Source organism: Anolis sagrei, chromosome 3 (genome assembly GCF_037176765.1).
Source record: "Anolis sagrei isolate rAnoSag1 chromosome 3, rAnoSag1.mat, whole genome shotgun sequence".
Classification (NCBI taxonomy): Eukaryota; Metazoa; Chordata; class Lepidosauria; order Squamata; family Dactyloidae; genus Anolis; species Anolis sagrei.
In genome coordinates, this window is record NC_090023.1 from 19,002,007 (window position 1) to 19,021,035 (window position 19,029).

The 19,029-nt window shown below is 40.6% G+C and overlaps 1 protein-coding gene across 1 annotated transcript in view; it reads right to left on the bottom strand.

Annotated features, from left to right (window-relative positions):
• SLC36A4 (solute carrier family 36 member 4) overlaps positions 1 to 19,029 on the bottom strand; it is a 177,263-nt gene that overhangs the window by 97,081 nt on the left and 61,153 nt on the right. The window contains exons 9-10 of the mRNA XM_060771113.2: positions 16,977 to 17,146; positions 7,672 to 7,841 (exon numbers count right to left, since the gene is read on the bottom strand). Of these exons, the coding sequence (XP_060627096.2) occupies positions 7,672 to 7,841; positions 16,977 to 17,146 (340 nt within the window). The remainder of the gene's footprint in view (positions 1 to 7,671; positions 7,842 to 16,976; positions 17,147 to 19,029) is intronic.

Here is a 19,029-nt window from a genome sequence, read left to right on the forward strand (position 1 = left end):
GACGGCTGACAGGGAGCTCTGGTGTGGGCTGGTCCATGAGGTGACGAAGAGTCGGAGACGACTGAACGAATGAACAACAACAATATATGTGTACACTGTAATCCGCCCTGAGTCCCCTGCGGGGTGAAAAGGGCAGAATATAAAAACTGTAAATAAATAAAATAAAATAAATTGAGCCCAAACCTATCCAATTTAAGATCATCAATTCAAGGTCTACAATTGACAGATCACACTGCATTTGCTCTGTCAAATTGCAGCTAATTCAACTGCAGTTTTAAACATTACATTGTTTTACTTTCTTTTTAGAGAATTACTATTATAAAATGAATGAAAAATGACTCCACTGCCATTCAATATTTACCAAAGTGTGAGATTTCAGGTACATTATACTTATTATGCTGAAGCTGCCCTTGATCTGTCTTCATCCCTTTGGAAAAAAAGAACAATGTACAGAAAGGCTCTTACGTCACGCCTGAAGTTAGGTTACATCACTGCTGGTTTGGAGAGGTTCTTTAAATGTTCTGGTTCATCTGCTGGCAAATGGATCAAATTAAGATCTCTCTCCTCATGGCCAGTCTAATCAAGTGCTACCCACAAAATCATCTTGACAGATATGCACATGACATAATCTAGTTACATTGCATAGTAACCGAAGTAGTTTCACGTCAAACGTGTGGGGAAGGTGTCCAATGAGACCTTCTCTCCAAAGGGTTTATTACAGCTTGTCATGGAAACCATGATTTCAGCTTGCTGAAAATGACATCATCAGGGAAATATTGTTATACAACTATGTAACCCTGAAATTACCCACTCTTTTTTATTTCTGAAACTGTAGAATCAGGGCAGGCCTGGTTAGTACTTTATGGAAAGAATATCAAGGATATTCTATTAAGGATTTCCAGGTAGGATTGAGGAATAGTCTTGCTGCTTGAAAACCTAGAGAGATGCTGTTCCACTATATAACACAGGTTCAAAGGTCCCACTAAGTACTATGAAAAGCCAAAGTAATCTTTGGGTTGTTGTAGGTTTTTTCGGGCTAAATGGCCATGTTCTAGAGGCATTCTCTCCTGACGTTTCACCTGCATGTATGGCAAGCATCCTCAGAGGTAGTGACGTCTGTTGGAACTAGGAAAATGGGTTTATATATCTGTGGAATGACCAGGGTGGGACAAAGAACTCTTGTCTGTTGGAGCTAGGCATGAATGTTTCAACTGACCACCTTGATTAGCATTTGATGGCCTGGCAGTGCCTGTGGCAATCTTTCGTTGAGAGGTGATTAGATGTCCTTGATTGTTTCCTCTCTGGTGTTTTGCTGTTGTAATTTTAGAGTTTTTTAAAACTGGTAGCCAGATTTTGTTCATTTTCACGGTTTCCTCCTTTTTGTGGAAATTGTCCACATGCTTGTGGATTTCAATGGCTTCTCTGTGTAGTCTGACATGGTGGTTGTTGGTGTGGTCCAGCATTTCTGTGTTCTCAAATAAAATGCTGTGTCCAGTGCTCTGCTATGGCTGACTTCTCTGGTTGAAGTAGTATGCAGTGCCTTTCATGTTCCTTGATTGGTGTTTGGGCATTGCTGCGTTTGGTGGTCCCTATGTAGACTTGTCCACAGCTGCATGGTATACGGTAGACACCTGCAGAAGTGAGAGGATCCCTCTTGTCCTTTGCTGAACGTAGCATTTTGTAGTCAGGAAGTTCTTCCTCGTGTTCAGATGGAATCTCCTATCTTGTACTTTGAAGCCATTGTTCCATTGTGTCCTAGTCTCCAGAGAAGCAGAAAACAAGCTTGCTCCCTCCTCCCTGTGGCTTCCTCTCACATATTTATACATGGCTATCATATCTCCTCTCATCTTTCTCTTCTTCAGGCTAAACATGCCCAGCTCCTTAAGCCGCTCCTCATAGGGCTTGTTCTCCAGACCCTTGATCATTTTAGTCGCCCTCCTCTGGACACATTCCAGCTTGTCAATATCTCTCTTGAATTGTGGTGCCCAGAATTGGACACAATATTCCAGATGTGGTCTAACCAAGGCAGAATAGAGGGGTAGCATTACTTTCCTAGATCTAGATGCTATGCTCCTATTGATGCAGGCCAAAATCCCATTGGCTTTTTTTGCCGCCACATCACATTGTTGGCTCATGTTTAACTTGTTGTCCACAAAGACTCCAAGATCTTTTTCACACATACTGCTCTCAAGCCAGGCATCCCCATTCTATATCGTTGCATTTCGTTTTTTCTGCCTAAGTGGACATGCACACATACCCGTTCATGCGTATCCCAAATAATTTCACACCACCCAAAATACAAAATATCATGTTTTTTTCTGAAAGGCCTAGACAAATAGGCGTTTGTTCAAAAATTTGGCAGCAGCTGGTTTTGTGATAGTGGCCCAAAGTTGGCAGCAACTATGGTGGATCTCTATGGTACAGGAAGATCCCAAAGCAAACACTTGCAGTATAGAGTTCATTACTGTTCAGAGCAAAATATATTTTCCTTTGAGAAGGAAAGAAGGAAGATGAGGGTTTTGTCATGTTTTCTATGTTGATATTGTTTTATGGTAGTTCAGTTTCTTGGTCATGTCTACTAGAAGCAGCATGACCAATAAAAATCAGCCAGGGGGTTGTGAAGGGCGGGGTACAAATATCTGAAATAAAATAATAAATAAATTCCTCTTATCCACGTTGGCTTCAGGAAAGTTTTTGCCTTCTTCTCCCTCTTCTTCTTACATATTGGACAACCTTATTCAGATTTTCATGGTGGCTAAGAGAGCCTTTAGAACATTTTCTCCCTTCCTCTGACTCACCAGTGTTGAGGACCAGACGAGGGGGAAAAAATCAACTTCTTCACATTAAAAAGGAAGTCAAATCACTGATATTACAAAGCCACTGAAATCTGTTCGATAGCAACCTTTATTTAATTGATCAGCCATTTAAAACACGTTTCCTACCCACTACATTAAAACCAACTCAATTTAAGATGTAACCTTTTACAAGTTCAACTACATTTCCAAAGCCCAACTGGAAACCAAATTTAATTTGTTAGATATTTAAAAGCCATTTGAAACCTTAAGCTATTGTTTTGATTTCTCACTTCTTCCTCCAATAATCTCCAACTGGGACTAATTGATAATTGAGGATGGTACTTGCGTCAAATGTCTACGTCACTCTCAAAGAAACGACTGCAAACTTGTCAAGAAAGCCAACACATTTTGTCCTTCTCAAAACATAGCTTGTGGCTTTTTCAGTCCAACCTTGTACCCAAAGTTCAGTCAAAAACTTTCCAATTCCAAAAAGATTGAAGTTTACAAATAAGGCCAGGAATCTTTAGTTCTAACAAGCTAAATAGTTTTCTAAGATCTACAGAGACACTCGCTGGAACACCTCAGCAAGCGAGAGTCCAAAAGTGGCAGGCTCAATCCCAGAACCTCAACCAATGGATGATCCCAAATGAGAGACTCCCCCCTGGACACACAGAGGACTGGGAGACTTGGAAGGTGCTGAACAGACTGCGCTCTGGCACCACAAGATGCAGAGCCAACCTTCAGAAATGGGGCTACAAAGTGGAATCCTTGACATGCGAGTGTGGAGAAGAGCAAACCACTGACCACCTGCTGCAATGCAACCTGAGCCCTGCCACATGCACCATGGAGGACCTTCTTGCAGCAACACCAGAAGCACTCCAAGTGGCCAGATACTGGTCAAAGGACATTTAGTCAACTACCAAACTCACAAATTTTGTATTTTGTCTGTTTGTTTGCTTCGTTCTGTTAGAAATGTAATAGAATTGACTGGTTGCCCTGACACGACAAAAAAAAAAAAAAACCCCTCTAGCCCTAAAACTGAGGGGAAGGGGAGCCTGAAAATGCTGCTCATGTTGGCCAATGGTCCGAAAATTTTTGATGTTTCGGACCTGGAATAAAAAAGCTCATTCGGAAAGGCACTCATTTTCAGGAGAGACGCTCGAAAATTAAAACAGGACCTAACGAATGAAACAATCCAAAATGGATAGCGATTCTATAGAAATGCGCAAGACTACTATCCCATATTGATATTTGTGTAGTACATTCACGTTTCCCCTTTCTTCCATTAACAGAAATTGCAGAAGAGTACTTAACCTCCCTAAGCAGCCTCCCATCTAAGTACCGGACTAACCCATGGCAACTTAACTGGACTACAATAGCCTGCAGGCTTTTTGTTCACACCTAGGGTGAAAAATCCCCAGTTTATCTTTTGTACATGGAGGCTGTTAAAACCCCAAGAACTAACCTTCTTTAGAAAACTGCCTTCCCTAGTGATCAGTTTGTATAGAAGTATTTCAGAGACCTAATTCAAAAGGACATGTGAATGCAGTCCAATACAAAAGAGCCTACTCATTACCAGGCTGCGTTTGTACTGCTCCCAGCACCCAACAAAGTAAATGACTAATTTCTGCTTAACACATGACGAGTCCAGTTCTAATAAAATGAATGATTAGGCTGGTGCCTTTCTACACTACGTAAATTATTTTATTTTCTTGCTTATAGAGCAGGCATGGGCAAACTTGGGCCCTCCAGGTGTTTTGGGCTTCAAGTCCCACAATTCCTAACAGCTGATAGGCTGTTAGGAATTATGGGAGTTGAAGTCCAAAACAGCTAGAGGGACAAAGTTTGCCCATGCCTCTTACAGAGGCAGTCCCCAGGTTACGAATAAGGTAAGTTCTTTAGGTTTGTTCACAAACTGAATTTCTGAGGGGTGGTCAACATGTCCCCGACCTCCTTGCCATCATCGTGTTTTCTTAGGCAAGGACAACAGAAGTTCTGCCATAGCATTGCACTTAATTCCTGGGCCCCCTAGAATTTTTGGGCTTGCACAAATCTTGGCCCGGCCTTTTAAATTTTTAATTGCCATGAACAGGCAGGATTACTTTTAATATATGTGTGTTATGGCGACAATTTTATGTTTATATTTTGTTTGTTAATCTTATGGTTATGTTGTTTTTACTCTGTATGTTTTGTGATATTACTTGGGAACCGCTCTGAGTCCCCTCGGGGAGATGGAGGGGTATATAAATAAAGTTATTATTATTATTATTATTATTATTATTATTATTACTTTTGAAATATTGCCTAACCACATCTGGTATTCGTTGATAGTATTTTACGGTACCATAAAAAAGGAAGTACCAGGAAATGCCGGCGACCAAAGAATGAAGGAAATCTGTGATTAAGGACTCTGCAGCATAGAGGATGGAGCAACAGCACACCCCTATGACCAGAATCGAGCACAACCTCCATGATGCCTAAGTTGGGGGGGAAATACCTCTACCTATTGTCTGTCCTGTCTGTCTTAATGGCATTGAATGTTTGCCAGATATATGTTCTGTGATCCGCCCTGAATCCCGTTCAGGGTGAGACGGGCGGAATATAAATGTTGTAAATAAAGAAATAAACAGTGTCCCATTCAAGTACTAACCAGGGCTGAGCTGTGACACTCTGCAGTTCCCACAGGACTTTCCCAATCTCACAAGACCCTAGCACCAGCATAAGGTTTTGCTCTCTCCTCTTCAGACTCCCAAACGACTCTGCGCAAAAGGGGCAGTGAACTACATTTCTCAGCATGCCTGGTGCCAGGACAGGCTCTTTGGGTGCTGCCCTCGCCTTTTGTATTGGGAGGAGGGTGTGGCTTTTGAAACATGGGTGGCTGGAGAGTGGGGAGGGAGTGCATTGGCTGCCCTTGGGGGCGCTCACAACTAGGAAACATTGATATGTCAAATGTTCATAACTTGGGGGTTGCCATATTTTCTTCAAAACTAAATTCAAAGAATTTTATAAATTTATGACGAATGAATGGCTCTCCTCCTAATCTCCAGGAATCTTCCCAAAAACAGAATGGGGGCAGGGGAACACAAAAACAGAAAGAAAAAAGTACAAATTTCTGAAGTTTCACTCACCCCTACTAAGCACTAATACTTGAATACTCCAATACTTGCCACGAAGGCAGAAAGGGAAGTGTTGAAAGTTGGAGTATGGAAGGGGCAAAGTTGACATAACAGCTGGAATTAATAATGGGCACTGCTATAAACTATCCTAGCATATTTACAATAGTTTCTGACTTTAAGAGGTTAATAATCAGGTAAGTCTCTGAGCATAAAGGTTAATACACAACCTGATACACATACATCCAAGGGACTCATTTAAGCTAACATACATCCATACTATTCTTCTTCATGCACTCTTTAGATCAGTGGTTCCCAACCTTTTTTTGACCAGGGATCACTCTCCAACATTAATACCAAAAGGGTTGTGAAACAGTTTTTGGTCAACTATAGATAGATAAATTTTATTATTGTCCAGAGACCCTTATTACACTGTAGCATACAAGTTATACAGGTAATGAGATTAAGAACATCCAGTGGATACATTTCGCAAACAGTAAAAGCTGCTTAAAATACATGATGGCTAAAAACAAGGGGCATCCTTGCCCCACTCTGTTCAACATATTCATAAATGATATGGAGGATACCCTTCTGGACCCCAATGGTCACTTGCCCAAGCTTGGAACTAGAAGAATCCCCTTACAGCTTTATGCAGATGATGCTGCCATCATCTCATGCTCCAAGGCAAGTCTAAACTACCTACTAAGGAAATTCCTGAACAACTGTTCCCAGAACAACCTAAAAATCAACTAAACGAAATCTAAAGTTCTGGTCAACTTTAGATTTGGTTTGTTTATTTAGGGTGCTGATTCAGAAAATTGCATTGAATAGACCACATCAGCTCTAGTTTCTGATACAGAACGTATGCCATCCAGTAGTTGCTATCTGCTTGCCCACAGAAAATGATATTTAATAATCTAGAGCTGATGTGGTCTATCCAATTTTCTGAATCAGCACTCCAAATAACCCCAGAAACGGGCTGTGATATTATCTGAGGATTTTGTTAATGATCGGCACTATAAGAGGGCTTTGCGAGACCAGTCACTCTTGTTGCAACGGTGCAGTAACAGTGAGGACACGGACCATATTTTAGTTCTTGTGGACCACTGGTGGTTCACAGACCACAGGTTGGGAACCACTGCTTTAGGTGAAGAGGCAAAGTGTACTGCAAGGGCACAAGGGATACCATCCCTAACATGATGGTATCCCTTGTTTCTCCCAATCGTTGCTATGTTACTCAAACATTATTGCAGTCATTTGAACATGGTAAGACTTATTGTGTGGAACTTTGTACACAGAGCCTTCCAAGGAACCTGGAATTATATGGTTCATAAAGGTCTCTATACAAAGCAGTCTCAGACACCCATGGCATAAACTGAGCGGATATAGCTCCCTGTATGCACACAGAGCTCATTTCTATAACTTTTCCCCTTCACTCAAGGAGAAACTAACATACAAATTTAAAACTGAACTAACTGGAACACGGAGCCAGCTTATAGATTGCAACATATGGACCACAGGTGACAAATCAGCCTATGGCATGCAAAAAAACACACACACACAAAGCATATTGGCAAATCATATGAATCCTTATATTTCTTAAGTAGTCCATGCCCACACAATCAGTTTAATTTGCACTTATTTTACAAAGCTTTAAAATGTCCAAAATGCATGCTAAAATTCAGCTACTTTTCAAACAGTGCCTTTAACCCGCTTGCCAAGCTTTGTTAAGGGAATGACGAAAGCTCAATGCCTGTACTTACATGTCAAGCAGACCAAAAATGCCCTCAGTGCGAACTCACAGACTAGTTTCAGCTTCTGCTGCACTCTAGCGGCAACAAATGGAATGAGGATCTCAGCTGGAACGTAGAACTGAATTGAATAGGTCACAAAGATCCCAAAGGAATAGAGAATCTTGACCAGTTGGTACAACCTGCAAAAAATGAACAAAATCCACAGTGGTCAAAATATTGTATATATGCCTTTATTTTAAAATAGAACTACAGGTTGAGCACCCCTTATATGGAATTCCAAAATACAAAATATTCCAAAATCTGAATTTGTACACGTGGGCAGCTGAGATTGTGACACCTTCGTTTCTTGAGGATTCAATGTACACAAACTTTGAGTCACAAAAGTATTAAAATACTGTGTATAAAATTACCTTCAGCCTAAGTGAATAATATGTATATGAAGCACAGATGAATTTTGTGTGCATAAACGGGTCCTATCTCCAAAATATTCTGTTATGTACATATATGCAAATACAGGTATTCCGAAATCCAAGAAAAAAAATTCCAAAACCCTGCAATCCAAAGCTTTTCTAGTTCCAAGTGTTTCTGATATGGGATACTCAACCTGGATTAAAAATAGTTATGAAAAATAGTATCCTAAATGGCAAACGATACAAAGCTTAATAAAAACACTATAATAAGTAATAAAACATAAAACCAGCAATAAGATCCATGGGGGTGGGAAGAGATCTTCAAAAGAAAAGAAAAATTTGAAGTCAAAATCAGCAAGCAAAGAGTGTGTTTTTACTAGTTTTTACTGCTGTTTATGTAATAAGAGTTTATGATGCTGAACCGGTGCCTGTCAGCTGTGATGGACTGGATGAGGATGAACAAATTGAAATTAAATCCAGACAAGACAGAGGTACTACTGGTCAGTTGCAGGCCTGATTGGGGTATTGGGCTGCAACCTGTACTGGATGGGGTCACACTCCCCCTGAAGACGCAGGCCTGCAGAATGGGAGTCCTCTTGGACTCAACGCTAACCCTGGAGGTCCAGGTGTCAGTGGTGGCCAGGAGGGCCTTCACACAAGCTTGTGCACGAGTTACACCCATACCTTGAAAAGCCCAATCTGGCCATGGTGGTATACGCCTTAGTCACATCCAGGTTAGATTACTATAACATGCTCTACGTGGGGCTGCCCCAGAAGAGTGTTCAAAGGTCAGCAGCTAGACTGCTTACAGGGCCAGGATATATGGAAGGTGAAAGGGAGAAATGTGCCAAGAGGAAGGTACGTCAAGCCAACCCTGGCCAGGACCGCCCAGGTTGAGAAACCCTGCTGTAAAGGAACTACAACTGAATTTTTAAAAAATATACAAATTAACTCTTTCCACATTATTTATTGTGTTTAAAAATTAAGTTGTTGTCCATACTAATTGCAGTTTTAAAAATATCTGTCTTTGAATTAATTAGATTTCTGTTACAGTAGTTTCTTTTGGGGAGATAAAAAAGATTCTGTGAAAAAACGTCTTTTAAAATTGTTTCTGAAAGTATTTAAAAGTCTTACATGTTACAGTAAAGTGACTGTTCCCACTTGTTATATTATTTTTTTTTTTGAGATGTGGCTTTATTATATCTCACAATCAAAAAAGTAATTTGTTAAGAGGAACTGTTTTACTTGTAACTTGTTCCTTCCAAGCTGTACATAAGGTGTATGACGTCTTTCTCTCTCTAATGGTACATGCTTTGCTGGAAAACTGCTAGCATTTGGTATCTTTGTTATTTTGGTTCCAGATGAATCTCTAGCTCATAAGGTTCATGTAGAGAGTGAAGTGCAAACTCCCAAGCCTTTTGTAAGTATACTTTCAATTTTCACATCTTATACAAGAATTCTGACTCAAACCCTTGAAAGTACAGAGCCTCTTGCACTCCACAATGACAGCCCTTTGATATCATTTTAATGACTCCACCATTTGTAGTCCTAGGAGGTACCAAAAATTCTGTGCTGGAGTGCTTTAATGTCTTCTTTTATTCACCTCTCAATTAGAAGCAGCAAGGTGTGTTCTGCCCTTTTAATTGACATGGCATTGTTAGAGACAGGCTCCCATACAGAGTAGCCATGGCAGGTAAATCATAGAGTCATAGCAACCCAGAAAAAATAATGTTGAAAACACGGGGAAATCTTCAAAAGATGTCAACAATTGTATGGCTAAGAGTAAAGTTTGGGACATTCCCTTTTAAGCATGTACTGTAAAATCTATGGTACAGTACTATAAAATCTATGGTACGAATGGTGGCCAAAGTAAAAAAAATAAATTTATTATTTATTTCAAAAATTTATACCCCACCCTTCTCTACCCCCGAGGGGGGACTCAGGGTGACTTACAGTCGGCAAAAATTTGATGCCCTTCATATACAAACAGGTAAAACAACAGTTACATAATAAGTAAAACATTAAAATTAGATTAAAACAATTTAAAATGGTGTAAATGGTGAATTAGTTGGCCATATTTATGTCCAATTTCTATGATCAACAACAACTTAATCCAAAGCCTGTCCATAGTCCATTTTCCATAGCATTGTTGTCATTTTATTGTCAGCCTGCTATCCGAATTCCTATCCGAAATTACTGTTCCCATAGCCACGTTTTCAACTTTTTCCTGAAGGAAAGGAGGGAAGTCACTGACCTAATTTTGCTGGAGAGCAAGTTCCACAGGCGGGGGGCCATTGCCGAGAAGGCCATGTCTCTCGTCCTCACCAAGTGTGTTTGCGACAAAGGTGGGATCGAGAGCAGGGCCTCCCCAGAAGATCGTAAGTTTCGGACAAGTTCAGATACGTTCAGACAAGTAAGCTGGGCCAGAACCGTATAGGGTTTTATAGGTCAAGACCACTTTGTATTTAGCCCGGAAGCAGACCAGCAGCCAGTGGAGTTGCCATAACATGGGAGTGGTTCTCTGCCTGTGTCGTGCTCCAGTTAGTAACCTGGCTGCCAATCTCTGAACTAGTTGCAGCTTCCAAACTATCTTCAAAGGTAGTCCAGATGGGAAGTAACCACTGACTACCATGGCCAGATCTGGCATCTCAAGGGATGAACGCAGCTGGCGCGCAAGTGCCATGTGCCATGTCATTGTTACCTATCTTGATTCCCTATGGGGAAAAAGGTGTTGTTGTTCATTCGTTCAGTCGTCTCCGACTCTTCGTGACCTCATGGACCAGCCTACGCCAGAGCTCCCTGTCGGCCGTTACCACCCCCAGCTCCCTCAAGGTCAGTCCAGTCACTTCAAGGATGCCATCCATCCATCTTGCCCTTGGTCAGCCCCTCTTCCTTTTGCCTTCCACTTTCCCCAGCATAATTGTCTTCTCTAGGCTTTCCTGTCTCCTCATGATGTGGCCAAAGTACTTCAACTTTGTCTCTAGTATCTTTCCCTCCAGTGAGCAGTTGGGCTTTATTTTCTGGAGGATGGACTGGTTGGATCTTCTCGCAGTCCAAGGCACTCTCAGCACTTTCCTCCAACACCACAGCTCAAAAGCATCGATCTTCCTTCGCTCAGCCTTCCCTAAGGTCCAGCTCTCACATCCGTAGGTGACTACAGGGAATACCATGGCTTTGACTAGGCGGATCTTTGTTGCCAGTCTGATGTCTCTACTCTTCACTATTTTATCGAGACTGGACATTGCTCTCCTCCCAAGAAGTAAGCGTCTTCTGATTTCCTGGCCACAGTCTGCATCTGCAGTAATCTTTGCACCTAGAAATGCAAAGTCTGTCACGGCCTCCACGGTTTCTCCCTCTATTTTCCAGTTGTCAATCATTCTTGTAAAAAAAAAAGGTAGGATAAAAATAAACTGAGCAAATAGTACACAAAATAGAAATATCTACTTGCATCTCAACTTGTTCAAGTGGTGTCAATGTGCAATAACAGCAGTGTGTAGATGGGCCCTTAGAAATCATTTAAACCATCGTAAGTGAAAACAGATCAAACAAATTAAAGAAAAAGATCTCCAAGTATGGGAAAGAAAAAGATCTTTCTTCCATTTTCAGAGCAATGTTTCCATTGGATATTGCTCTGAATAACTACTATTGCACTCATTAGCCAAACCCAAGCCGACCTTTTTTGCTCATCTACCATATGTTGACCCCTGGTATTTCTGCAGAAGAGATTTAATAAGGAGAATAAGGTCAGAATCTATTCTTTTTGCTCCGGCTCTAAGAATGCCATTTCAAAAATTAAAGGACTGCACACCCGCTGTGTCTAATTGAGAGGCTAATAAGGCTCGGACCTCCAGGGGCTTGGAAGAGCCTTCAGGCTTGCTCAGCGTGCATAAAAATCAATACGCCACCATGCAAAATAAATGCCTTTTTGCCCAGGCAGCACATCTAGTCACATTTTCTGAATAAGCTAATCAATTGGTCAGAGGCGAAAGTCTAAAAAGATGCAATATCACCACGATCGCAGGAGAATGTGTTCCATCTAAACACCAGTCCACTACTTTAACAAAGAGGTTTTCAGTTAGAGGATTCTAAATTTTCTTTTGTGAAATAGACAAGTTTCTAAATTACTATGAAATTTATGGGCTGCAACTTAAAATTCAAAACCAGAGAATGGCTGTGTAAAGTCTGCAAGTACTCAAAAGGTGACACTACTAGTAGAATAACAAGCTACACATTAAAAATGGAAGAGTTGCTTAGAATATAAGTATCTTGGCATACATTTATGTAAGTTGCTGAATTCAGCTTTTTTACTAACATAATTTGGGTTATGGTGATATAGCATCTGATATATTGAAAGCATAGGCTCTAAAGAATGGCTATGGTGTTATTCAGGACACTAAAACCAAGCTATACCGATCTGGAGTCAATCAAGAACCACTTTGTCATTCAATTGTCCAGATAAGCCAAAGAGGTCAACATTTAAAAAAACTTTTTGAATTATAAATTCCAAAAGTCTACCTATTGGGATATTCTGAAAGTTGTAATAAGAAATAATAATAATGATAATAATAATAATAATCTATATAAATAAAAATGTAATGTTCGTTTGTGGGATTAACAGAACTCAAAAACCACTGGACGAATTGACACCAAATTTGGACACAAGACACCTAACAACCCAATGTATGTCCTTCACTCAAAAAAAATTGATTTTGTCATTTGGGAGTTGTAGTTGCTGGGATTTATAGTTGACCTACAATCAAAGAGCATTCTGAACTCCACCAACGATGGAATTGAACCAAACTTGGCACACAGTTCTCCCATGATCAACAGAAAATACTGGAAGGGTTTGGTGGGCAGTGTCCTTTGGTTTTGGAGTTGTAGTTCACCTACATCCAGAGATCACTGCGCACTCAAACAATGATGGATCTGGACCAAACTTTACACGAATACTTAATATGCCCAATTGTGAACACTGGTGGAGTTTGGGGAAAATAAAATCTTGACATTTAGGAGTTGTAGTTGCTGGGATTTATAGTTCACCTACAATCAAAGAGCATTCGGAACCCCACCAACGATAGAATTGAGCCAAACCTCCCACACAAAACCCCCATGTGGGCCACAGCAACACGTGGCAGGGGATGGATAGTAATTATTATTATTTTCTTGTACCCTGCCACCATCTCCCCAAAGAGCCTCAGGGGAGCTCACAGAAGCACTTCAAGTACTGTACAAAAACAACAATATGTAAGTATATAAAACAACAATATAAGTCTATAAAACAACACACACAAAACCCCATCTAATAAAATTATAAAAATTATCATAAAAAGCAGTACTTTCACAAATATATAAACCAAATTTTCCTAGTTTCCAGCAGACTTCACAACCTCTGAGGATGCCTGCAATAGATGCAGGCAAAACGTCAGGAGATAATGCTTCTAGAACATGGCCATGCAGCCTGAAAAACATACAACAACCTGGTGATTCCAGCCATGAAAGCCTTTGACAATACATTAAACACAGTAAAATCTGTGAATAAGACTGGCTGTCTACAATTGACAATCTGTAATACTGGGTAGAAGCAATCGCTAAGTTCTCAAATCTAACCATAAATTACACAAGGTCAAAGGCCTGTCTAAAAAGCCATGTTTTTAAAGTAGCCAAAAGGCTTGGAGAGTGAGGGATAACCTAATCTCTCTAGATCTGGGGTGCCACCACCGAGAAGACCTTCTCTCTCATGCTTGTGATGGTGGTAGGACCAAGAAAAGGGCATCCTCGGCAGATCTCAAAGCCCACATCGGTTCATAGAAGGAGATGCAATCTCAAAGATAGGTTGGACTCAAAGCATATAGGGCTTTATAGGTTATGATCTGCACTTTGAATTGGGTCCGAAAACTTTTCAAAGCTCTGTGACACACACACACATCAATATAGTCTAATGGTGCAAATTACAGAGAGCGGTAATTAAGGAGCTCCACTGGCTGCCGTTTATTTTCCGGGCCCAATTCAAGGTGCAGGTTTTGACCTACAAAGCCCTGGACGGTTTGGGACCTGCCTACCTGTGCGACCGCATTTCTATCTCCAAACCCACACGACCCCTTTGATCTTCCGGAGAGGTTCTTCTCTCACTCCCGCCTGCATCACAAGTGCGACGAGAGAGAGGGCCTTCTCTGTGGTGGCCCCCCGGCTCTGGAACTCACTCCCCAGAGACATTAGGCAAGCCCCCACGCTGGCAATCTTTAGGAGGAACCTAAAACCTGTTTATTCCAATGTGCCTTCAGTGATTGAAAGATATTCCCTGACCAAACTTTGTATAAAATGACCTCAGAAACACTTTATTTTATGATTCGTACAATTAAATCCTTCCATATCCCTGGATCCTCCTCCTGATAATTTATATTGCCCTAACTCCCAGCATTTTAACATTTTTATCTTTGAGTTCGGCCCTGCCCAGCCTAATCCTTTGTGTTTTAATGTTTGATTTGCTTTTGCTGTTCGTTCATTATATTGGTTTTGCATTTTATGTATTTTTATTTTTATTATTATTATTATTATTATTATTATTATTAAACTTTATTTGTACCCCACTAGCATCTCCCAAGGCCTCAACACACAATATAACAATACAAAACCTAAAGCAAATTAAAAACAATTAAAGCAATAAACAACAAGCAATAAACAATACTCTAAGACACAATAAAACTGGTTTTGTTATGCTTTTGTGTTATATTGTGTTACTGTATTTTTGGGCATGGCCTCATGTAAGCCGCACCGAGTCCCCCTGGGGGAGATGGAGCGGGGTATAAATAAAGTATTATTATTATTATTATTATTATTATTATTATGGCATTACTGTCTTTCTAACAAGAAAAAAGAAAGGCAGTCAGATCACCTAAGACAATCTGACTTCCATGGGAAAAAGCAGATCTAAACAAAATTATTATCATGGGGCCAAGAAGAAGAAGAAGAGAAAATCAAACAAATGATGACTCTTAAGGTGTGTTACTACATAACAGAGGTCACCATTATAAAACTGCAGTAAATCCAAGACGCCTTGTAACAGAAGGAAGCTCATTAAAATCCTTAACCTGAAAAGGGAATTACTTCATAAACTTCAAAGCTTAAGGTATAAGTTGACTTCAAAGCCAAAAACTCCCCGTTCTAATGGAGTTAGCAAATTTCCAGCAATGAAAAGCATTAAAATGTTCCTCACATTAGGAAACTATTTTAAGAAATGTTAATTTTACTGTTAATTTGTTAGCTGTTTCCAAGCAAGTGAAAACAATCTTTTTTAAGAATCTTTGGGGGTGTGGTAAGAGAGAGAAAAAGAAGAAAGTCATTTGTGTCTTTAAAGAACTAGAAGCATTCTTTGCTAATCTTTTCATTCCAGCTTGATTTGGTTATACTATCATTTTGGGACAAAGAGGTGGGGAATATATTGAAAGTTGTGTTGTACCTAAAAAAAGGAGGAGGAAAAGGGAGAGCTATATAATTACCGGCAGGTCCTTTACTGGCAAACACAGCCACATTTTAAAGAAATTTGAAAAATTCATTAAGTGTAGCAAAATAGACTTAATTCTATCCTGAATTGTCAGCCTTGCTAAACTCAGCAAAACACATTGGGAACTGTTTCATCTTCCTTAAATTAAGATTTCAGCAAGTTTCAGGAAGACACTGGCATAACAAAATGGCATGCCTTGCATAAAATGGCAAACAACTCAAAACAGGAGCTGGAAAAATAATAATAATATAATAATAAACTTTATTTGTACCCCACTACCATCTCCCCAAGGGACTCGGTGCAGCTTACATGAGGCCAAGCCCACAACACATCAATAAACAAAACATCAAATAAAACAATCAATACAATACAATTCATATAAACATAACAAAATAAGCAATAAACAATCAACAGTGACATGCAAACATGTTAAAAACCAATGGCAGGGCCAAATGTAATAGATTAAAATTAAAATAATGCTGACGTGACATGAGCATTTCCAGAGACAATTGAGGGAATGTAGTTAGTCCTAGATCAATGGTAAAGTGCATTTTGTGGGCATATTGCTGAGAGTTTCCTTATTCTGGGAAGGCACACTGGAACAACCACGTTTTCAGGCTCCTCCTAAAGACTGCCAAAGTTGGGGCATGTCTAATGTCCCTGGGAAGTGAGTTCCAGAGTCAAGGGGCCACCACCGAGAAGGCCCTCTCCCTCGTCCCCACCAATCACGCCTGCGAAGGAGGTGGGAGCGTGAGCAGGGCCTCTCCAGATGATCGAAGATAAAAAGTCTGGGAATCTATTGTGGGAAAGTACAGCAAGATATGCCTACATACTCAGTGCATGGCAAAATCAAGGTTTGCTTTTTTCTGAATATTATCAAGCTGTGTTTGATTGGATCCATACCTACAGATAGCATGGATAGGGAGGGACGACTGTTTTCACTTTTCCTTTTCTTTCCTACTACAGAATTCAAAAGTGCTCTCCAAATAACACAAAACAACAAATCCATTTATAGATAGTGATCCTTGGTACCCAAGGATTTTTCAGAGCTCAAGCTCACACTATAATTTTCCACAAATGACAGAGGTTCTCCATTCTCCACATGAAGTGATGACGCAAAGGACATTCCCCTTGCTCACCTGGCCAGCACATGAATCATCATTGAACAGGGCTTGTGATTCAGCATCCAGTCACATACTCAGCAGGTATTTTCCCTCTAGTTAGCAAAGAGATAGTTATGTCATGCCAGATTTGTCCATGTTAATTGTGTCTAGTGGTTGAAAAATTAGTCTTGATCGCTTGCCATTACTTCTACTGCTATGAATACATTTCATTATGTACTTTTTTGTATGTAGAGCTTATTAGAACCCGCTGTGGACTGTCAAGAACCGTGCTTCACTTACCACCGATCTTGCGGCAGGTTCAATGTGATGCTGCCTTTGATTTCATTCCCAAAGCGAATATAGCCAAGTGTGGCCAGAGAGATGTACAAGGTCATCACAATTCCCATGCCAATGTTGAGTGCCAATGGGAAACGTTCAGTATCTTTCATCCTGTTCTGGAGTGGAAGTACCTAAGGAAAAGACGAGACACAGAGAGACAGATATGCACAAATTAATTAAATTTATTTATCTATCTATCTATCTATCTATTTATTTATTTATTTATACTCCACTCTTTTCGCTCCAAAAGAGGCTCAGAGAAGCTTACAGAACACGCATATGGCAAACATTCAATGCTGTTTATACAATTAACAAGGAAAGACAACACAAACAGAGGTCAAGGCAGTTTTCCCATCTTATTTCTGGCATCTTGGAGGCTGTGCTCCACTCTGGCCATGGGGTGGTGGTGTGCTGTTGCTCCATCTTCCATGCCAAGGAGCTTTCCTCTGATTAATGTACTTACAGGTGCCTTTATTACCTCCCCGCTAAAAGCAGTACCTATTTTATCTACTCACATTTCTGTTTTCGGTCTGTTAGGTGGACAGGTGAGCTGGGGCTAACAGCGGGTGCTCACCCCGACCTGGACTCAAACTGCCAACCTTCTGATCAGCAGGATTTTTCTGCAGCACAGCGGTTTAGCCTGCTGTGCTAAGCCTGGCTAAGAAAGAGGTCTTTCTTTCATTTTCAGAGCAATGCTTCCATGTGGTATTGCCCTGAATAATTACGATTGCACTTATTAGGGAAACCTTAATTTGGACACTTTTTCTTCATCCTGCAAGTTTTGAGAGTAACTTATGCTTTCATCCCTAAATGATCCAAAGTGGGAGTTGGACAGGATGGGATACAAAACCCTCTCCAACTCTGTGATATTATTCTGAATAATGACTGAGGAGCATCATGATCACAGATGCTGGTGAACTTTAACACGCAACAATATGGAAAATGGTGCAGAATGCTTGGGAGTTGAGTTCAACAAAATTGAGACGGACACCATTAAGCAACTGGACACTTCCTGAAGACCTCCAGCCAAGGAAGCCTACCATGATCCAAGGTAGAAAACCTTGGGGCTGAATCTATTTCTTCTGAAGTTTATGACCCTCATGGATCCTCTAGTCATATCCCTTTTCCATGACGCTAGTATTTATTTATTTCATACACTTCTTCCCCGCCCTTCTCCCCCCGAGGGGGGACTCAAGGCAGCCTCACACAAGCACCATACGATGCTATCACCATATAGAACAGTCAGCAATACATTAAAACAATTCATTAAAACAATAAACACGCCAGTTAAAAAAAATCCAAGTCTGGGTTAAATCAATGTCACAAATATCCTAAACCTTCTTTCCAGTTGCCACTGTCCACTAAACGAATGCTTAGTCCCAAAGTCCAAGGTCTTCAATTTTCCTCTAAAGGACAGGAGGGAGGTGGGCAGCCTGATGTCCCTGGGGAGAGAGTTCCACAGACGGGGGGGCACTACCGAGAAGGCCCTATCTCTCATCCCCACCAGTCATGTTTGCGATGGTGGTGGGATCGAGAGCAACGCCTCTCCTGAAGATCTTAAACTTTGTGATTGTTCATAACAGGAGATACATTCGGACATGTAGTCTGGGCCAGAACCATGTTTATTTAATGATTTCCCAAAGTCCCTTTCTGAATGTATCAAAATGCCTGTCCTGGTGTTTACTTATCATATAAGTGTCAAGAGTTTTAAGAGAGAATATGCTGGTATCTTTAATATTAAGGCACCATAATGTAGCAGTTTGAGCATTGCGATAGGACTCTGGGAGACCAAGATTCAACTCCCTGCTCAGCCACGGGAACCCGCAAACTGGCCTTGGGCAACCCACACTCTCAAGACTTAGAGCAAAGCATGGCAAACCTCCTTAGAACAAATCCTGCCAAGAAAAACCACGATAGGATCATCTTAAATTGGAGTCAAACTGAAGATGCAGGACAATTTTTAGTCCCAATTTCCTTTAAAATTCCATATCCCAAAAATCATTCTAAAATTGCA